Source organism: Cynoglossus semilaevis, chromosome 16, assembly GCF_000523025.1.
Source record: "Cynoglossus semilaevis isolate Cse_v1.0 chromosome 16, Cse_v1.0, whole genome shotgun sequence".
Lineage (NCBI taxonomy): Eukaryota > Metazoa > Chordata > Actinopteri > Pleuronectiformes > Cynoglossidae > Cynoglossus > Cynoglossus semilaevis.
The window spans coordinates 15,906,053-15,925,192 of NC_024322.1; the positions used below are offsets into that span (position 1 = coordinate 15,906,053).

The 19,140-nt window shown below is 46.1% G+C and overlaps 3 protein-coding genes across 5 annotated transcripts; 2 read left to right on the forward strand and 1 right to left on the reverse strand.

Annotated features, from left to right (window-relative positions):
* Positions 1-302: 302 nt before the first annotated feature.
* On the reverse strand, positions 303-9,899 carry itgb2 (integrin, beta 2). The gene is made up of 17 exons (XM_025063912.1): positions 9,800-9,899; positions 8,429-8,508; positions 7,335-7,386; positions 7,082-7,176; positions 6,495-6,696; positions 6,250-6,420; positions 5,922-6,163; positions 5,654-5,812; positions 5,478-5,573; positions 5,311-5,400; positions 5,050-5,187; positions 3,765-3,955; positions 3,392-3,624; positions 3,066-3,285; positions 2,765-2,979; positions 1,696-1,862; positions 303-1,301 (listed from the first exon to the last, which is right to left on the reverse strand). Exons 1-17 carry the CDS (start codon positions 9,882-9,884, stop codon positions 1,236-1,238), a joined length of 2,502 nt encoding a protein of 833 aa, XP_024919680.1. The 5' UTR covers positions 9,885-9,899; the 3' UTR covers positions 303-1,235.
* Positions 9,800-14,053, forward strand: crfb2 (cytokine receptor family member b2). Of its 2 annotated transcripts, none has more exons than XM_025063900.1 (8): positions 9,800-9,820; positions 11,168-11,325; positions 11,414-11,543; positions 11,641-11,813; positions 11,897-12,045; positions 12,344-12,500; positions 12,591-12,700; positions 12,871-14,053. In XM_025063900.1, exons 2-8 carry the CDS (start codon positions 11,274-11,276, stop codon positions 13,501-13,503), a joined length of 1,404 nt encoding a protein of 467 aa, XP_024919668.1. In that variant the 5' UTR covers positions 9,800-9,820; positions 11,168-11,273; the 3' UTR covers positions 13,504-14,053. The 2 variants fall into 2 exon arrangements, with proteins under 2 accessions (XP_024919668.1, XP_008327184.1); XM_008328962.3 differs by lacking the exon at positions 9,800-9,820 and adding an exon at positions 10,360-10,744.
* A 557-nt stretch (positions 14,054-14,610) lies between these two features.
* LOC103392363 (interferon alpha/beta receptor 1b-like) lies at positions 14,611-19,018 on the forward strand. 2 transcript variants are annotated; one of them, XM_017039764.2, is made up of 8 exons: positions 14,611-14,838; positions 15,907-16,072; positions 16,707-16,897; positions 17,001-17,161; positions 17,299-17,452; positions 17,581-17,738; positions 17,911-18,071; positions 18,149-19,018. In XM_017039764.2, the coding sequence occupies exons 1-8, from the start codon at positions 14,784-14,786 to the stop codon at positions 18,333-18,335; spliced, it is 1,233 nt and encodes a 410-aa protein (XP_016895253.1). In that variant the 5' UTR covers positions 14,611-14,783; the 3' UTR covers positions 18,336-19,018. The 2 variants fall into 2 exon arrangements, with proteins under 2 accessions (XP_016895253.1, XP_008327187.1); XM_008328965.3 differs by having other exon boundaries at positions 14,612-14,838; positions 18,146-19,018.
* The last annotated feature ends 122 nt before the right edge of the window (positions 19,019-19,140 follow it).

Consider the following 19,140-nt stretch of genomic DNA (forward strand, 5'->3'; position numbering starts at 1 on the left):
TCGAAGGTGAGTATTTAGTAAGTAATAGAGTAACAGAGGGAATAATAATCGTATACAAAGTGAATGATCTTTGATGTTTGTCTCAGTAGAATGTCCAACTGAGGACAGGAGACTCAAAAGACTCAAAGCTGACGGTCTTCAGACTTTGTACTTTGCTTTTTTTTTTTTTAACTGTAGAGTAAAATTAGACGTGTTTCCGTTTGTTTGTATTCAAAGACCCGGAGACGCCATGTTTTTGTCTCAGCTACAGCAGCAACAGGGAGACGGAAGCAACAGAAGGAAATGAGACAAAAGAGACAAACTTCCTCAACGGAAGAACAATTTTATTCTACATAATGACAGGTAACTTTGAGGCGCTATAAAAATGATCAGCTATTATTATTATATAAATGTGTTTTGTTGAAGCAGGTTTCTGTCAAAGAAAATGTCATCGCCGAGGTTTTTTAAAAGCCAGCAGGGGGCAGCAGTGCGGAAGCAGCGTGTGTACAAAAGCTGTGCTGACCTACAGCAAATAAACGCAGACCCTTTTAGGGTTTAACGAGCTTGACTTGAGGTTCATGGCTCAAGATGACGTCACTGGGAGAGAAGATGGTCGTAATTCAGATGGGGAAGAATTTAGATATTGTTCATTTTTATTTCTGTGCAACGTGGTTGTTGGGCAGTTTCCCCATGTGTTGGTATCGCTGGATGTATTTGATTCCAGAACTAATACAGTGGTCTCAAACTCTGGCCTGAGGGCCAAGTGCAGCCCATGATGTTCTTACGTATGGCCGTATCAAGTGTCATTTGTCCCTTGATTTTTTTTTTTAATTATTAAAATACTGTAGTTGGTGGTCTAAGAATGAACGAAGAAAGAGTTGATCTAAATTATTTATATTTAACAAAAACTTTTTCTAAAACATCTGCTCACTAATGGCCCTCAGCCCGTCTGACGTGGAGACCCCTGTTCTAATGTGACAGTCAGGTGACTCTGAGTGTGTGTGTCCGTCCTGGATTACCTGGTCTGGATCTGAAAATGTTAATAGACGGTGGTCAATCTGACCTCGTGACCTCTGGTCAGTGAGAGAAGATTGATTGATGGGTCTGGTCTGGTCTGGTTCATATCATGTTTGCCCCTCACAGGCCCCTGTAGGTCAGGCAGTGCTGATGGCAGCTTGTCCTGGTGATGGAGCAGCTCCACATCAACAGTCCCACTGAGTGACGAGAGCGCTGAAGCCGTGGCTGGAGGCGGAGCCTCACTCTCCAGTGAAGGTGGGGTTTTCAACCCTGGTGGTGGCGCTGGTATACAGCGGGTTACTGGCCTGTACACAGGGACAGGTGATTGGTGGATTATTCAAACATGATTGTGGACAGACGCCTCGTCTCCTTCACTCTAATGTGACTTCTGTGTTTCCCGCCTGCTCACTTGTCTCCCTGATTCTCTCCCTCTATCTCCCTCCTCCTCCCGCCCCCTCACTCCTCCTCAACCTCCAGGGGGAGAACCTTGATCTGTTCTGTCTCACTTCTCCTTTCAACAATGGTTCACCGTGTCGTTCCAGGAGCTTCTTCCTGTCTGATGTCCTCTGACTGCGCTCACGTCCTCCTTACTTGTCTCCTTCACTCCTTGTTCCCTTCTGCCCTCAGTTTCTAGCTTCCCCCCTCCCTCCCCTGTGTGACGACACTTCCCTTCTTCCCAGTGACACTGGTCTGTCTCACCTTTGTCCAGTCGCTCTTGGCCCTTTCTTTTTCAAACTTTCTGTACTCTTTCAGGTCCTTCATGTAGATCAGTAACTTCACCACCATCAGCAGCAGGATGCCGATCAGAGCCACCGCTGCCACCGAGCCGCCTATGATGGCAATGATGTTGGGGGGCTCAGGACAGTCTGAGGAGGGGTCAAAGGTCACGGGGTGAGAACTAACAACTGTTATTAACAATATTATCAATGTTATTATTATTAATGCTATTTTATTATTGTTGTTGTTATTATTATTATTATTATTTTTATTATTATTATTATTATTTTTATTATTATTATTATTATTAATGTTAAACCAGCCACTAGGGTGCACAAGCCAGTCCCAAGCCCAGATAAATGGTGAGGGTTACGTCAGGAAGGGCATCCGGTGTAAAACTTTTGGCCAAAAGAATCATGCGATTTCACAAAAAACATTTCCATACCGGATTCGTGGGGGAGGGGCACCAACTTTGCTGTTGACCTACAGTTTATTGATGGTAATGGGGCTACTGTTGGTCGAAGACAAAGAAGAAGAGGAGGCTGATTGGTTCGGAGTAAAAGACAAAAGAGGAAGGATGGATAGAAGTGTTGGTCTGAACTTTGGAACTTTGAATGTTGGTACAATTACAGGGAAACGTAGAGAACTCCGCTGATATGATGGAGAGAAGAAGAGTAGACGGTTGGTGTGTGCAGGAGACCAGGTGGGAGGCAGCAAGGCTAGAAACATTGGAGGAGGCTACAAACTGTTTTATCACGGTTCACGTTGGAAGAGAAATGGAGTAGGGGTGATCGTAAAGGAGGAAGAAAATGGAAGGAATACTTTGAGGAGTGGTCGGATGAGGAAAACTACAGAGGGATGAAGTTGATGAACCGTCCGATGAAGATTTGGCAAAAAGTAGATGCAAAAAGGTCGAGGCAGGAATCGGAGGTTTGTGCAACAGTATGGTTTCATGCCTAGGAAGAGTACCGCAAGAGTTCCAAAAATGAGGGGGCAGGAGAGGAGGGGTGGCTGAGTGACCCACCCTCCTTAGTGACCACACACTCCTCACCTCTTTGGTTGAGAATCTCAGCGTAGTAGTAGTCCTCTCCGACCAGCTGCTCCAGCCTGAACGTTACCCAGCAGCCTTTGGAGTCCTTCAGACGACAGTCTTTTCTCGGTAACGTGAAGTGGTCCACCATGTTGGGACTGATGGTTTTGAGGCATTCCGCCGTGCAGTTTTGATCAGCACTTTTGGACTCAAAGCCCAGGCACTCAATGCAGCTCCTGAAAGATAAAGATAAAGGGGTGAGGGGGGAGGATGGATGCATGGATGGATGGATGGATGCGAGAGGGTTTGTGTGCTGACGTACAGTTTGTTCTGGCACTGGTTTGGGCAGCCCAGGCAGTCCTGGCAGTGCGGCCGCTGGTAGCCTTCTTTACACTGACAGCGGTTGCACTGGCAGGTTCCTCTCCCGAAGCACACGGAGTTGTTGACGGTGCGACAGCCGTCCTGTGACACCTTGCACTGACAGGCGGAACCTTCGTAGCCAGGGAAGCATTCACACTTTCCACATATGCACTTACCGTTCCCTGCAGGGGCGGAAGGGGGGAGGGGCGGGGGCAGACAGGGTGTTCAGGGACTGGAAACACACACCCCTCACCTCAGGTGGTTCTAAGTACTTGTCGGAGAACTCACCTCCGCACAGTTTGTTCTGGAACTTCTCACAGTGCTCGTCGTCGCACTGGCAGTAGTCGCCGTGGTAACTGCTTCCACTCTCCGTGGTGTGACAGCGACAGCGTCCGCACTCGCAGTCTCCTCGTCCTTCGCACTCGATGCCGTTTTCCCTCCGACACAACTGTCTTAAGGAGGACTCGTCCTTCTCGCCGATGGCACATTCGCAGAACTGGCCCACGAAGCCGTCGTTGCAGCTGGAGAAGAAAGAGAGAGAGAGACAACAGAGACCAGAGTGGACGCTCTGCAGTGACCGGGTTTAGAACCTTTAGAAGCTGCTAGAACCCTGACGACCCTGCGGTGGGGACTGAGGTCAGGGAGTTGGACCTTCATCTACCTGCACATCCCACAGTGGACTTTGCCCTTCCCATTACAGATGGTGGGGCTGGGGATGGAGACGTCCTCGCACTGACATTGACAACTGGTGGACAGTTCGACGGTCAGCGTGTCCTTGATGCCCCGCGGTCTGATGGTGAAGGACTGCTTCTCCAGACAGGAGAACGCAGTCACCGTCACGTTGAAGGAGATCTGCCAGGAGTGGAGAGCAGCCGTCAGACTCCGACATGTGAACCAGGTGACCTACGTCTTCTCACAGGACTGACCTTCTCGCCCACGCGGACGTTTTCACAGACACCTTCGCTCTCTGCTACTGGTCCAGCGTTGGCACATATGGGGGTGTAGACCAGTCTGACGTTGTCAGGCAGGTTGTCGTGGGTCAGTGTGACTTTGGAAGACAGTCGCTGTCACAGAACAGTGATGAGGAACGTGGTTTTCACTTCTTCATGTCAATAATGAAATGGTTTTTTAACTAAACAACTTGATTCAAATGTGTATATTCAGTGTTTGTGGGAATCGGTACAGACCCTGTAGCCATTTTCGATGAGCTGGACCACGTTGTTAGAATCGGAGGACAGAACTCCCACCTCTGACTTTGGAATCATTTTAGTCAGTTGCTGTGGGAGAAGACGGCGGTCGTTTAACCTGAGTGTGTAGACCATAGTCTCCATTTGCTCAAAGAAAAACCCGGTACCTTGTAGACGGGCTCCATATTTTGTGTCACAGCAAATATGGGCTGGATGTTGTGTTTCTCCAGCTGCCGGGCCAGTTGTCCAACAGACGGGTAGTCCTGCGGTCAGAGATCTCTGTTTCACTCACTGACCAGGTGACCTCACCTTCCCCTGGTTCCAGACACGTGCACACACCTACCATACTGGTGCTCCTGCTGTAGACGTTGTTGTCCATGTAGCACTGTTCATCGTTGGGTTCCAGGATTCCAGCCAGTTTTCCGTCCCCGGCCATGTGGAACCCGGCGTCAGTGGTGAGGACGATCAGCCGCGTGCTGCTTTTCCTCCATCCTATTTTATCCTGTTCCAAAAAAAAATATATATATATATATATATTGGGGCTGGGGATGGAGACGTCCTCGCACTGACATTGACAACTGGTGGACAGTTCGACGGTCAGCGTGTCCTTGATGCCCCGCGGTCTGATGGTGAAGGACTGCTTCTCCAGACAGGAGAACGCAGTCACCGTCACGTTGAAGGAGATCTGCCAGGAGTGGAGAGCAGCCGTCAGACTCCGACATGTGAACCAGGTGACCTACGTCTTCTCACAGGACTGACCTTCTCGCCCACGCGGACGTTTTCACAGACACCTTCGCTCTCTGCTACTGGTCCAGCGTTGGCACATATGGGGGTGTAGACCAGTCTGACGTTGTCAGGCAGGTTGTCGTGGGTCAGTGTGACTTTGGAAGACAGTCGCTGTCACAGAACAGTGATGAGGAACGTGGTTTTCACTTCTTCATGTCAATAATGAAATGGTTTTTTAACTAAACAACTTGATTCAAATGTGTATATTCAGTGTTTGTGGGAATCGGTACAGACCCTGTAGCCATTTTCGATGAGCTGGACCACGTTGTTAGAATCGGAGGACAGAACTCCCACCTCTGACTTTGGAATCATTTTAGTCAGTTGCTGTGGGAGAAGACAGCGGTCGTTTAACCTGAGTGTGTAGACCATAGTCTCCATTTGCTCAAAGAAAAACCCGGTACCTTGTAGACGGGCTCCATATTTTGTGTCACAGCAAATATGGGCTGGATGTTGTGTTTCTCCAGCTGCCGGGCCAGTTGTCCAACAGACGGGTAGTCCTGCGGTCAGAGATCTCTGTTTCACTCACTGACCAGGTGACCTCACCTTCCCCTGGTTCCAGACACGTGCACACACCTACCATACTGGTGCTCCTGCTGTAGACGTTGTTGTCCATGTAGCACTGTTCATCGTTGGGTTCCAGGATTCCAGCCAGTTTTCCGTCCCCGGCCATGTGGAACCCGGCGTCAGTGGTGAGGACGATCAGCCGCGTGCTGCTTTTCCTCCATCCTATTTTATCCTGTTCCAAAAAATATATATATATATATTACTGATGCAGAAACATTGTTTGTTTACCTTTAAAATCAGTCCAACACACACTATCACCAGGAAGTGATGTCATCACCTACCCCACAGACTGCTGCCTGCATCATGGCGTCCAGACTGCCCTCTGGAGAATCCAGGTTTCCTGAGATGAACTGCCGGTTGACCGTTGACCTGAAGTCCTCCTCCTTGTCCGTCAGGCTCAGCACGTGTCTGTAGCCAAAGGCGGCCTGGCACTGCTGGTAGTCGTCATCACATGGTCGGCGGAGTTTGTCTGGGTTGGTGTTTGTGTACGGGAGGACGGTCTTATCCACAAAGGCTCCGAAACCTGCAGGGTAACAAACAGTCCGTGGTCTCGGAGCGTCTCATTGGCCAGCCCTGGTTCTGGTTGTGGTTCTGATTCTGGTTGGTTACCTATCTGAGCGTGTGCAGTGATGTTCTTCAGGGCTGCAAACAGACTCTGTCCCAGTCTTTTCACGTTCTCCAGGTCGTCCTTCATGGAGTAGGACAGGTCCATCAGGTAGTACAGGTCCACAGGGTAACCCTGGACCCTCCTGAAGCTGACCGTGAAGGTGCTGGGCAGACCTGGACACAGAACGGAAGACACGATCAGAGGAGACTGCCGGTCCAGCGGCCCACCCTGACGGACAGCCACTGACCCGGCCGCAGCTCCAGACTGATCTTCTGTGGGCTGAGCTGGACCGGCTCCTGCTGTTTGAAGGACGTGGACAGTGGGTCCTCCTGGTTGATGTGAACCCAGTTCCTGGGGGAGATGATGTTCTCCCCTCTGCAGCCTCTGGATTTGAGCTGAGCTGCGGTGTCACAGCGGGCAGCTTCCTGCTCCCCAGCTTTGGTGAAATTCTGTTCACACACACACACACGTACACACACACACACACACCAAGCTCAGAGATCCAGTGATGAAGAAAGAGGAAGAAGAGGAGAAAATGTTTGACTGCTGCTGAGTCTCAGTGATCACAGATGAACGTGACGTTCAGGAGAGAGTACTGAAGAGAGAGTATTGAAGAGAGAGTACTGAAGAGAGAGTATTGAAGAGAGAGTACTGAAGAGAGAGTACTGAAGAGAGAGTATTGAAGAGAGAGTACTGAAGACAGAGTACTGAAAACAGAGTACTGAAGAGAGAGTATTGAAGAGAGAGTACTGAAGAGAGAGTATTGAAGAGAGAGTACTGAAGAGAGAGTACTGAAGAGAGAGTACTGAAGACAGTCCTGTGTGTACTCCTCACCAGCTGTGCACACCACACACAGTAAGGCCCAGATTGGATGCAGTCGTTGCAGGAATTGATGACAGACTTTGAACAAACTTCCTCTTGGCACAAACCTACAAGAAGAAGTAACAGCTTTAAATGGTTTAAATGATTTTAATGGTTGAAATGGTTTCACCGTGTTGGTGAAACCATTGGTGTGTACGATGACCAATGAAGCTGCTTCTCCCCCTGCCCCCTTGGTGAGTCAGTGTGGTGTAGGTCCAGGTCTCACCAGTTCCAGCCAGTAGCAGGAACAGAGGAAACACCCAGCGGCGATTCATCTCCTGAGGACAGATGTAGGAGTGACATCATCATCATCATCATCATCATCATCATATTGATTATTTTATCGTTGATGATCGTTGTTTCAAGGGTGAAAAACTCAAGGTCACAATCGTACGATAGTCCAATCGTACGCTGGTACAATCAAACGGGTCAAACTGGTACAAAGAAAATAATTCAGCCACAGATAGGAGTAAAAGAAATATAAATACAAGTACACAGTACTTTGATTGTATTGCAGAAACACAAGTACACAGTACTTTGATTGTATTGCTAACTTGACCTACGAGTTAATAAAACATTTCCTCCAGTACTAGTTTTATCTCCATATGCCCATGGTCATTTATGGTCTCTGTCTGTCTCCTGTGCTCGCTGGTTTGTCTGTCTGGTAGTTAACCCTTTCCTTGTCCACTCTCCCTGGGCTGTGTCCTCACCCTGAGGAGCTGCCACAGGTTGGACCACCATCCTCCACTTTGGTCTGATTTAAGATCATTCCAGAACGTCAGCCTCAACCATTTCTGACCTACACAAATGCCCACGGCTTCGTTGAACCCACTGTGGACGCGTCACAGAACATCTGCCCTCAATTCACCTTAAAACAAAAACATTTCAAAGATTAAAAAGCTTACCCTCGGCAGGCGTCTGTTGAACCTGTGATGTACAGCTGTCAACATGTCACACATCAACCTACAAACACCACTGGTTTCCTGTCTCCCACAAGCGCACACACATACACTTGCGCGCAAGGCAGCACTGACACCATAAAAGGTCATGGAGACGGCTGAGACGTTGCGTCTGTTTCCTCATTTTAGCTGGAATTACCCAGAAGCCCAAGGTGAGAGTTAGAGTTTTTTTTTTTTAGTCCACTGACCGATGACCCTGCTGATAAAGCCGACGGAGACTAAAGGTTCTCACGTCACAGACAGGTTTGGGCCAGATCTGGTGCCACTGCCTACATGATGGCGTACTACATGTGGTTTATGTGGCCCAGATCTGTCCAAGCCCGATGTGGGCTGATTCTGGTTGTGCTCAAGTTGCTGATACCTGTCTGATCTCAACCAGCGCGCCACACTTCGGCTGGGACGGATGAGTCCAGCGGTATGGGTCGCTCTGAGTGTTCTGACCTGCAGGTGAAAGGATTCGGAGTTTACCCATGGTGCAATTGGCCTGTAAAAAGGCCCATTTCGTAAATGCGATAGGGTGTGCTTCCTCTGAGTGTTATAAATGAACACTTCCTCTTTGGGTACACAGTAAACATGCCAGAAACAGGAAGTTGCAGCACAGGGTTTGCGGTCAAAGGCTGCGTTTTCACTTAACAGCTCCACCCTCAGGACAGGAAGTGTGTCTACCACCATGATGCCACCAACATTAGATTATAGCAGCGTAGGCCTTCCCTGTTAGCTTCCACCACAGGAGAGAAGTTTATAAATGTTTATATATATTTTTTTTTTGTTATATGTTAATGTTTAATATTGTATTGATTGTGCATGGTATGTTTCAGATTTATTCAATTGGAAAATGTAAATGTGAAAATATGAATTTTCCCCATGTACTTCTAGAGAGAACGCTCGCGTACCACCGGTGGGACGGGTACCACAGTTTGACAACCACTGATCTAGTCCATACCTGTTAAACTATTCAGTACAAGGGACCGTTAGCAGGAACTAGAATGGGTGTGGTCAGTTCTGCAGCATATCTGACTGTAACAGACACAGACAAATGTCCAAAAAAAGTTCAATTTCCAAACTTTACTGCAGATCAGACCCAGATCAGAGCCACAAAAAAGAGTTGTTTTCACAAAAAATAGGAATCATTAAAACATTTGTTTCTCTTTTTTTTAAAACAAATATCTATGAATTTTATGAAGCAGCACGTGAAAGGCTAATGGTGAAACACCACCTTCTTTTTTTGGTGCAAAGTTGTAAAATATTACCGTATAACTTTTCGGAAACGATTGTATTATGATTTTTTTTTTGTTAGTTTGTTTTTGTTTTCGGTGCGCAGTTCCCATTTACTACTTACTTTTCAAAATTTTCCCTAATCGATTGGGAAAAAAATAGAGATTGGCATCACTGTAGTTGTTTGAATGTAAACATGGATAAAAGGAGTATCTGGCTTCAAGTGGGGGATGAATCTCAACAAGACAACATTTAAATTAATTATTTTAAATTAAACACTCGTGTGTCTGAACTGAAAAAAAAAAATATATTATTTATTTAGGAGTGGGTCTGCTCCTACCTACTGAAGTACCCGTGTGTCTGAACTGAAAAAATATATATATATTATTTATTTAGGGGTGGGTCTGCTCCTACCTACTGAAGTACTCTGATAAAAGGCTAAAGTTGGTTCGCGATCTCTCCGCTCGTCTAGGGAACGTTTGTTTATCCCAACATCCAGGCTGGTGGAATGACCTACCAAGAACACTACCAGACCAGGGTAGGCTAAGACTCAGCTCCTCAGAGAGCACCTCCTTTCCTAGCACACTTTCCTGTCCTTCCATAACCCTACCCTCCTCTAAACTCCTTCTGCGCTTTTGTTTCCTCTTCTGCTGTTTCCTAACCACTTGTCTCCTTTTCCTACATGAATCCCTCTCCCGTAAGTCTTCTAAATGCACAAAATAAACTAATATGTAAATAAATAAATACATATGTAAATATAAAAAAAAATAAATATGTAAATGTAATAACCAGAGACCATGATTTCCACTTCGGTCACGTGATTTTTAATAAAGAGCCTCACTCCGGTGTGACATTCAAAAACTTTGGAAAAAATTGGAAATGTAAAACGTTTGACATATGTGGTTATTTCATTTCTTTACAAATGATTTCATCAAATGATTTCATTGTTTTTTATTTATTTCCCACATATTGAAACGAATATCGCGTTGTTATTTGTCTCGGTGCAGTGACGTAGCCGTTCTGGTGACTGTAACACACAGGTAGCGTGTTTTACGACACTATCAGAAGTTCATGAATCTTACACGGGCGAAGGAACCGCGTGACTTGCGCTTAGTTCCGTTTTTTGGTTTCTCCTTTGCTGTAGCTGAACTTTGTCTTAAGACAGAAAACATTTTTTTATTTTTTTATTGTTTTTAATAAAACGGGTGTTCGTGACAGCTACACGTATCTTTGAACAGTAGGTCGCAATGTCTGCGGGGTGTTCTGTCTTAGGACGCGGCAAAATCTTTTTTTTTTCCATTCGTTTGTTCGATTGTTAGTTAGCCCGTTAGCTGGTGGGTTTACATGGTTCTGTTGTTCGTGCACGCGGTGTAAACATTTGAGGGGAGACCAACCTAAATAGGTGTCTTCGTAAAAGGTTTGTCAAACGTCCATTTGGCTGCATTAGGACGGAGGTTCTGAGGTGAGATGGCATTTTATTTCAAAGATTTACATTCATAAATGTATGTTTTGTAAAAAAGAAAAAAGGCTTTAGGTTTTTGCAAACATGTGGAGGATGAATAGCAGATAACTGGTAACTGAAATGTTGGGGGGGGGAAACATTTTAATCCGCACCATTGTTTAAAAAACATTGTGAAGTTTCAAACAGAAAGCATCTGAGGTGTGTCATAAGGTGACGTCACAGCCCCCACCTGGTCCATCCGCTACATCGGAGGGGGGAGGGGGGTGGTCGGCTGCTGTGAAAAACAAAACAATTTCCTCTTCATTAATATTTCTTATTTTATATATATATATATAGTTACACATTTATGACATCACACTGTGTCAAAGGTCACGTGAGAGACCACCCTGAAACGAATGGTTGTTTTGTGTTTTGTCTGTTCAGCACATTGTCCAGTAGAATCATCTGAAAAAAGATGAGACAGAGCTGAGATGGAGAGACGTTCTGGGAGGTGGGCTCTCTCTGCCTGAAGGACCCACCTCCATGAGCGATGAACACCGTCATGTGGATGCTGCCATGGCTGCTGCACTTCACTCAAACGGGTGAGTCCAGGCTCTTGATACTATTAACACTCAACTGGAATTCAACTAGCAACTCAACTGTGTTGTGTTGACTCCACCTGTGTTTCAGCTGTAGGTGAACTGCCTCCACCTGCTGGCCTGTCCTTGAAGTCCAGCAGCTTCAGTCATGTGTTGAGTTGGCAGCCTGGACCAGGAACACCAGCCGGAGTGTACTACAGTGTCAGCATTATGACAGAGAGGTGGGTGGGTGAGGGGTGGAGGTGTTTGTTTACTTTCTGTCTGAAGTTTTTACATTGACAGGATCTTAAAGAATAACTCTCTCTTTCTCTTTCATAGAGGAGCTTCCTGGTCCCCTGTTGCTGGTTGTGAACACGTCCAGCGCCCCCTGGTTTGTTCCCTCACAGAAGCCATTCAAAGCCACAGAGAACGCCACTTTGTCCAGGTTGAAGCCAAGCTGGCAGGACAGACCTCCAAGCCAGCGACCTCTGACTTGACCCCGTTCCCCATCAGTAGGTGTTCAGGTTCAGTCACTGGGTGGCCTAAAGTGTGTGTGTGTGTACGTTCCACTAACGTTCCATTTGTGTTCATTCAGATAATTTGGACCTACCTAAGTTGACCGTCACCACCTGCGATGCGGACCTGTGTGTGGACCTCCACCCTCCTGTTGAAGACCAGAGGCAGCACTATGATCGGCTTCACTACAAGCTGAAAATTGAAAACAGCAGAGTGCACACAGCCACGGTACAACAACAACAACTCTTTGTGTCAGTGTCACGTCTGTGTCACACAGACGTTCACACCTTGCGTAGCCTTTGCTAAGCTACGTGGGTTAGCGTAGCTTAGCTTAGCTTTCATTCAGTGTTTAATCATGTCCATGTCTTGTACGTCTTTACTTAGCACCACCTACAGGTCGATGCTGATAACCACAGACAATCCCCTCCCCCCCAGTGTTCCCTCAAGACCACCGCTGCCTAAATCTTTGTTTTATTTTGGTCCAGTGGACGATGACCGTGCAGCTGTGTTGTCTCTGTGTGTCCAGGTCAGGGACGTCCACTCTCTGGCCCCCCAGGTCCTGAAAGGTCTGGCCCCCGGCCGACAGTACTGCGTCTCCGTCTGCATCTATGACATCCTGGTTAATCAGGAGTCTGACTACAGCCGCCCCGTGTGTGTCATCACCCCGGACATTCACACTAAACGTAAGTCAACACAGAGATTTGTCACTGGCGGACCTCTGACCTCTGACCTGAGTGTCAGCCACAGTCAGCGTTTCTGTTTCCTCTCTGCAGACCTGTGGTTGTTACCAGTGTCCTTCCTCTTGGTTTTCCTCCTCGTTCTTTTGATGGTTCTGGTCAAAACTGGTTACATCTGCCTGAGGAGGATGCCCCCTGTGGTGTTGGTGAGTAAAAGCATTGTTTTTGGTTGTGTTTTCGGTTGATCAGCTGGCGCCCCCTGTGGTGTTATAGATCAACAACAGTCGTACGGGAGGTGATACACAGGAAATGTTGTGCCTTTTTTTTTTTTTTCCTTTATTTTCACCCAGAGTTTCACATTTTCTCTGCTCCTCAGTCGTCCATCTGTCACGTGGAGTTTCTGGTCCTCTCTCCCAGGAGCTCGTCCCTGGTGCCCCTGGTTATCCTCAAACCATTGTCGCCTTCTCCCAGTGACCAAGTCAGAAAGTGCTCATCAGATGACAGCGACAGCGAGAGTGAGAGTGAGGCAGAAAGTCTGAGCGGGAGCAGGAGTTACAAAGAGGGTCTGTTGTCCTGGTCTGTGGCAGGACCACAGTCCACCTTCTCCTCCAACCAGAGCCCACAGTCAGAGCAGACACAGCCCACCGCTGAAGTCCAGCCCACTGTGACAACACACCCGGGCCTGGACTTCATGGACACACACAGTAGTAACGTAGACCTGCTGACCCTGACCTGCGGCCATCATCAATACCACGAGGAGGAGGAGCAGGAGGACCTTCATCTACAGCTGACCAACCACCGGGCGATGTCTGGATGTTCTACAAACTCCATTTCATCTCAAGAGCCAGAAATGTGGGATGTTGGTCAGAAAACAGTTTTCTTCTCTGACACTGAGGAGGTAAGAGAGGAGGAAGAGGAAGAGGAGGAAGAAGAGGAGGAGGAGGGACAGGAGAGTTCTGGGTATCTGGGACGTGTACTTCCAGATCCATCAAAACATTTTAAATCCTAACATTTCAACATTTATTTTTCATCTTCACAGTCTTACATGGTGACTGAACAGACTGGACTGTGGTTGAAATGTCTGTCAAATATATCTGGACACTGTCTCACTGTTGATTCAGCCCACGGTCAGCAGAGGTGTTGGAGACTACTTTATTATGTCACCAACATACAGCCGTGTGACACCAGGATCCAATCACTGCTCGCTTCAGTTGGCAACTTCATCCGTCCCACGTGGGAGTGTTTGTTCCTTAGACACAAATCAGGATTCATCATTTTAGTTTGTACTTGACCTACATGATGGGATATGTCACAATATATGCATAAATGTAGTCTGTCTATTGTCTGTCAATTATATTGTTTATATTTTTTGTCTGTTGTATTGTGTATATTTTACTATATTGCCCCATGACCGCTACTCAAATCGCACTGTATCTGGGCCAAAGCGCCACGTTATCAAAATCAAATTTTGTTAAATTTCAGTCATTCAATCCTTTGTCAAAATGCACTTTGATGTGATTTGTTAAAACAAAATCAATAAATACATCAGAATCAGATTTCATAAAATAGTTCATTTTCAATTAAAGTATTACTATTTTAACCTTTATCCATCCTGATAAGGTAATTAGCAACATTTACTCATTTAACATTTAATTTAATAATGATTCCAAGAATGTCAGCCTGACTGATCGGCCCCCATACATTTTCACCTCACCAAATCTGGATTTTGTTTTAACGGAACAATGGCGCCCTCTGGTGAAAATAATGTACTAACATGCATATGCAAATGTTAAATATTCATATAATATTATATATAATGTTCGATTTTTTTGGTCTGTTTTCGTCCCTATAAACATTTTATATATAAAACAACACAGCTAATCATCACCAGAAACCACCAGAAATATAAAAGATAAAAAGATGTACTTTAAAAAGCGTTGCAAATGTTATTAATTATTATTGTAAAGCAGGAAGTTATTCTTTCTCCTCCCTGGCCGTTTGCGTCGATTTAAAGAAGCTCAACAAAGACTTTGACGTCGACGGTCATCAGCTGTTCGTGATTGGTCGATAATCTACTAATATTAAATAAATAAATAAAACGTCCAACCATAGAGGGCGCTAACGAGCCTTAACCGCTGAGCGAGGCCGATGCAGGGGAGTTAGAGCTGAGAGTGAACGCTGAGCAGTTTACACCGAGCAGTTTACACCTGGGAACGGAAAGAGGAAGTAGGTTGTAGAACAGATTTAGTCCGATGTAAGCTGTGCCTGAACAGGTGACATGTCACTAACATGTCCGTAGTCTTGTTACTCGGCCCTTTATTCTGGATTCTAAACAGCAGCGACGGTAAGTTGTTGTTGAATGCTATGCTAACGTAGGTGTTTTGTTTCCCACTGGTTCCGTGTTCGGCTCATAGTAGTCGACTTATTTCATTTTAAACCAGAGCTTATAAACTGTTCTTTTGTCTACCATTGAGCAAACGAACCGCTGTAGACATATAGTGTCATTTCTGTCCCCAAAGTACGTTATTGTTATTGACCCATTTATAGCCGAGTGATCCGGAAGTGAGTGAAATCGCAGTCGGAATGGGAATTCTGGCTAATTATTCGTACGTGGTTAGCGTCCCAAGTCCCCATCACTGTCAGACATGTTATTGATCTGAGTAGTTAGATTTTTAGTGTTAACATTTACAGTTATTCGAACTTTTTCGATATCTAACTACGGAGAGCGATCGATTGCTAAAATGCGTCAGCGTCGCCGCCATATTAGAGGAGTCGGTGCAGCTGCAAAGACTTGCGTCGGTAATTCGTACGTTACAGACATTGACCGTAAGCAGTTTGATCCGTTGAATTTATATCAATAATAATACGTTTTATTTCATAGGCGCCTTTCTGTGGTTGTCTTTGGTCGTTAAGAGTTGATGTTTGACGCAGACAGGCGGAAGTTGGACATCAAGCAGTGATTTCCGGCAATTATTTAAACTCGTGCCGCTGTGTGCGGAACAAATAAACAGTAATTCGCTCTGTTCCCTGAACTTAAAATGTTCTTCTGAAAAAGCAAAACAATTTTCCACACTTTTTTTCTCGTGTTATATGTTGGCAGTTGACGTGCTGTGATGTGCGGCTTGTACACAGTGTGGCATTGTTTTCTGTATATGTACACAACGTCGTTGTTATCGCTAACATTTGTCGGCAAGTCGTCATTCCTACTGTTCCAGCCCAGGTTATAGTAGGGCTGAGGACAAGTGAGTGAACACGGGATGGAAATGGAAAAACAGGTGGTGAAAATCAAACTGTTCAACAGGGAAACAGACAACGTTTGTTCCATATATGGGAACACAAAGAACTCAGTTATAAGTTTGATCTGATATAAATATAAAAATGTCTAAATAAATACATTTAAAATCTTGAACAGGGGTTTATGGCGTCGCTGTCACTGCTACAGTCCCAGTTGGAGTAGAGCTGACGCCGCCACAGAATGTGACTGTCATCTCTCTGAACACCAACTACACATTGATCTGGGACTGGAATCAGAGTCCAGGAAAGACGTATGACGTCACCTTCACTGTGCAATTTGTGGGGTAAGACTTACTCCTGTGTGTGTGTGTGTGTGTGTGTACCTGCCTGAGTGTATAGATGCAGGAATAACTGACCTGAGATTGAAGCCTCCACAAAATTGAAAGTAAAAGTGATTTGTCATGGTGACAAATCACACAGTGAAATGTGACCCCCGTGAGTTCAAGTGGAATTCTGTGTATGGGGACGGTGCCATGCTCAAAGCACCTCAGTGGTAACCTGGCAGTTGGTGGACTTGAACCTGAAACCCTCCGCACCCAAGTCTGCTTCCTTAACCACTAAGCCACTACTGCCCCTAAAGTCTCACTATATATATTTAGAGAGGCATATATAGAAGCCTGATTGTCAAAAAATGGTCCAGAGCTTTTAACCCATTAAACCCATTGGAATTGAACCCACAACCAGACAAATGAATAAATAAAAGTTAAAAAATGAATTGAGACTTTGTAATTAATTGACTTGTGGTTGTACGTTATGTTTCAGATGTGTCAGATTTTTTAAGTAAGTGTTGCCTTGTCTCGTCTGTAGTGCTCAGGTTCACCTGGTGTGAACCATGTGTAAACTCTCAGCGTCACCTGGTTGTTGTCTTTTTTTTAAATTTTATTTTAACTCCTCACTCTCTGACATGTGTTGGCTCAGGTCCTACGAATTAACGGACAAGAAAAGGGATCCAGAATGGGTGAGTGTGTGTGAGCGGGTCTCAGGCAGGTCTTGTGACCTGACAGGACTGGACCTGCACTACCTGGGAATGTACGTGTTCCATGTGCGCACCGACTGGAACGGCCATCATTCTGAGTGGGTTCAAGTGGAATTCTGCCCTGAGAGGGACGGTGAGTGAGGACACTGGGGCGAGGGTAGTCGGGGGGGTCGGCTGTAGCTCAGTTAGAGCAAATGTCCTCAATAACTGACCTTGTCCATTCTCTGGTTCTACAGCTGATCTGGGTCCTCCAGTCAAAGTTGAACTAAGACCTGCTGGGAATCTGCTCGACGTCACAATCTCTGAACCGCGCTCCAGCCAGGACACCGTCATGAAGGAACACCTATCCAAGTTGTACTACCGCATCAAATACTGGGAACAGTCCCAAGACGGAAAGGTGAAGAAACCGCTGACGTGCAGCTAGTACACCACTAGTACACGCCGTACCAGGACACCTGATCAGTTCATCCTCTAAACATCAGAAGATGAACGACTGTACGACTGTACGACTGTCTGACTGTCTTTGTTTTCCAGGCCTCAGAAAAACATCTGAATACCACTGCCACCTTTGTGACTCTGCCAGGCCTGAAAGCATGGACACGCTACTGTGTGAGTGTTCAGTCACGTGAAGATGGCGAGCACAGGAAGAGCAGCATCTTCAGTCACCCCCACTGTCTAGAGACAGAAGGTGAGATGGGGGGTGGAGTGTCTGCACTGGGTCTTCAGTGGACACAGAGTTAGCAATGTTAGCCCCTGTTAGCTAAAAACAGCTAGCGGGTCTAACACAACATTTCTCCCTCCCTCCCTGTCTTGCAGGTCACTTGTCCTGGTGGCAGATAGTCCTCTACTTCCTGTCCGCCCTGCTTGTCTTCCTCCTGCTGGTGCTCCTCCTCATCTGGTGCTTCTTCTACTCCTGTGTGACTCTGAAGAGCATCTGGTTTCCCTCCAGCCAGTTGCCCACACATCTTGAACAGGTACAGTCTTTTGACGTCATCGTCTCTGGGTCAGTTTGACACTTGACACATTGTTCTGAGGTCAGTCCCTGGAGAGGGACGCCACTTCTCATCATGTCACGTCTCGTCTCCTCTGACCTTAGCCCGGCTGGACTTGTATTTAACCAACACGATGCCTTCTCTCACTTTTTAGTTTCTTCGTCACTCCCCTCGATCTCACCCTCCTCGTCTCTTGACCCCACACTCTGAGTTGGAGCTGCTCTGTGATAAAGTGACCATCTGTGCTCTGCCTGAGGTCCTGGTAAACCAGACCCATCCTTGTGGAACCCTGATGGGCCTGGAGCTGAACAACAGGTGTGTTTTCACATCAGAAACGTTTTTGTTTTTCTGACTCTTCAAATCTTCACCTTGTGTTTTTGTGGTGGCAGCAGACACAGTCGTCATGGCAGCGGGAGCAGCAGCAGCGAAGACTCGGGGGTTTACTCTGCAGGAGGGAGCTCCAGTCAGCCCTCCATTAAACATCAGGCACAGCCCCTGGCTATGACCTTTGACAGTGGACCACGTAAAGACACATCACACGATGTATGGACTCGAGCATTAACAGCTGAAGGCCATTGAGGCAGGTGGAAAGAGGTTGTTGAACATTTGTTGAAAAGAACAAGAAAAAAAAAGTCTCATTGATGAACAGAGTCAAAGTGAGGTTCTGACTCTAGCAGCATGAAACTTCCTTTTCCTGGCCTGTAGGAGGTGCCATGCACACATTGAAAGACCTGCCGTCTATGACTTCCATTCACACACATTGTTGCAGTGACGTGTGGTGAGGTTCGTGGCTGGTGACACACTGACTCCTCTTAGATTTACAATTGTAGGAACCGAAAAGAGCATCTTATTTCACTGTTCATCCAATAGCATCACCTGGTAACGCTTCATATCCCTCAGCACCCCTCTTTTAATGACACTGACACCAACACCAACACAGGAGCATATTTGTCCTAGAAAGAATTTCTTTTTTTTTTATACAAATGGACAGAGCAGCCTTCTTGTGTCTAAGAAATTCATATTTATTGTAAACAAAGTATAGAGATGAGTGCAGCACAAATTGAATTTTGACCTTCAGTTAAAAAATTCAGTTATTTTTCAATTCTTTAATCAAAGGATGTCCCAACGGCCCGCGTCATGTGACCCAGATTGTATTGATCGCGCAGTCAGATGTGGAGCTGTCTCACCCGGGATTTCTATCCTGTATTTGAATGTGAAATACTCGAATTTGACGTTTTTTACTTAATAAAATGTCAAAGATGTGTAGAGTCATAGTGAAAATGCACCTTTAACACAGATCAGTGGAAAATATTAGTATTTATTTTATGTTTGTTTCCTTTTTTTTTAATCATGATCGCACGTCACTGCGTTGTTGTACGCGAAG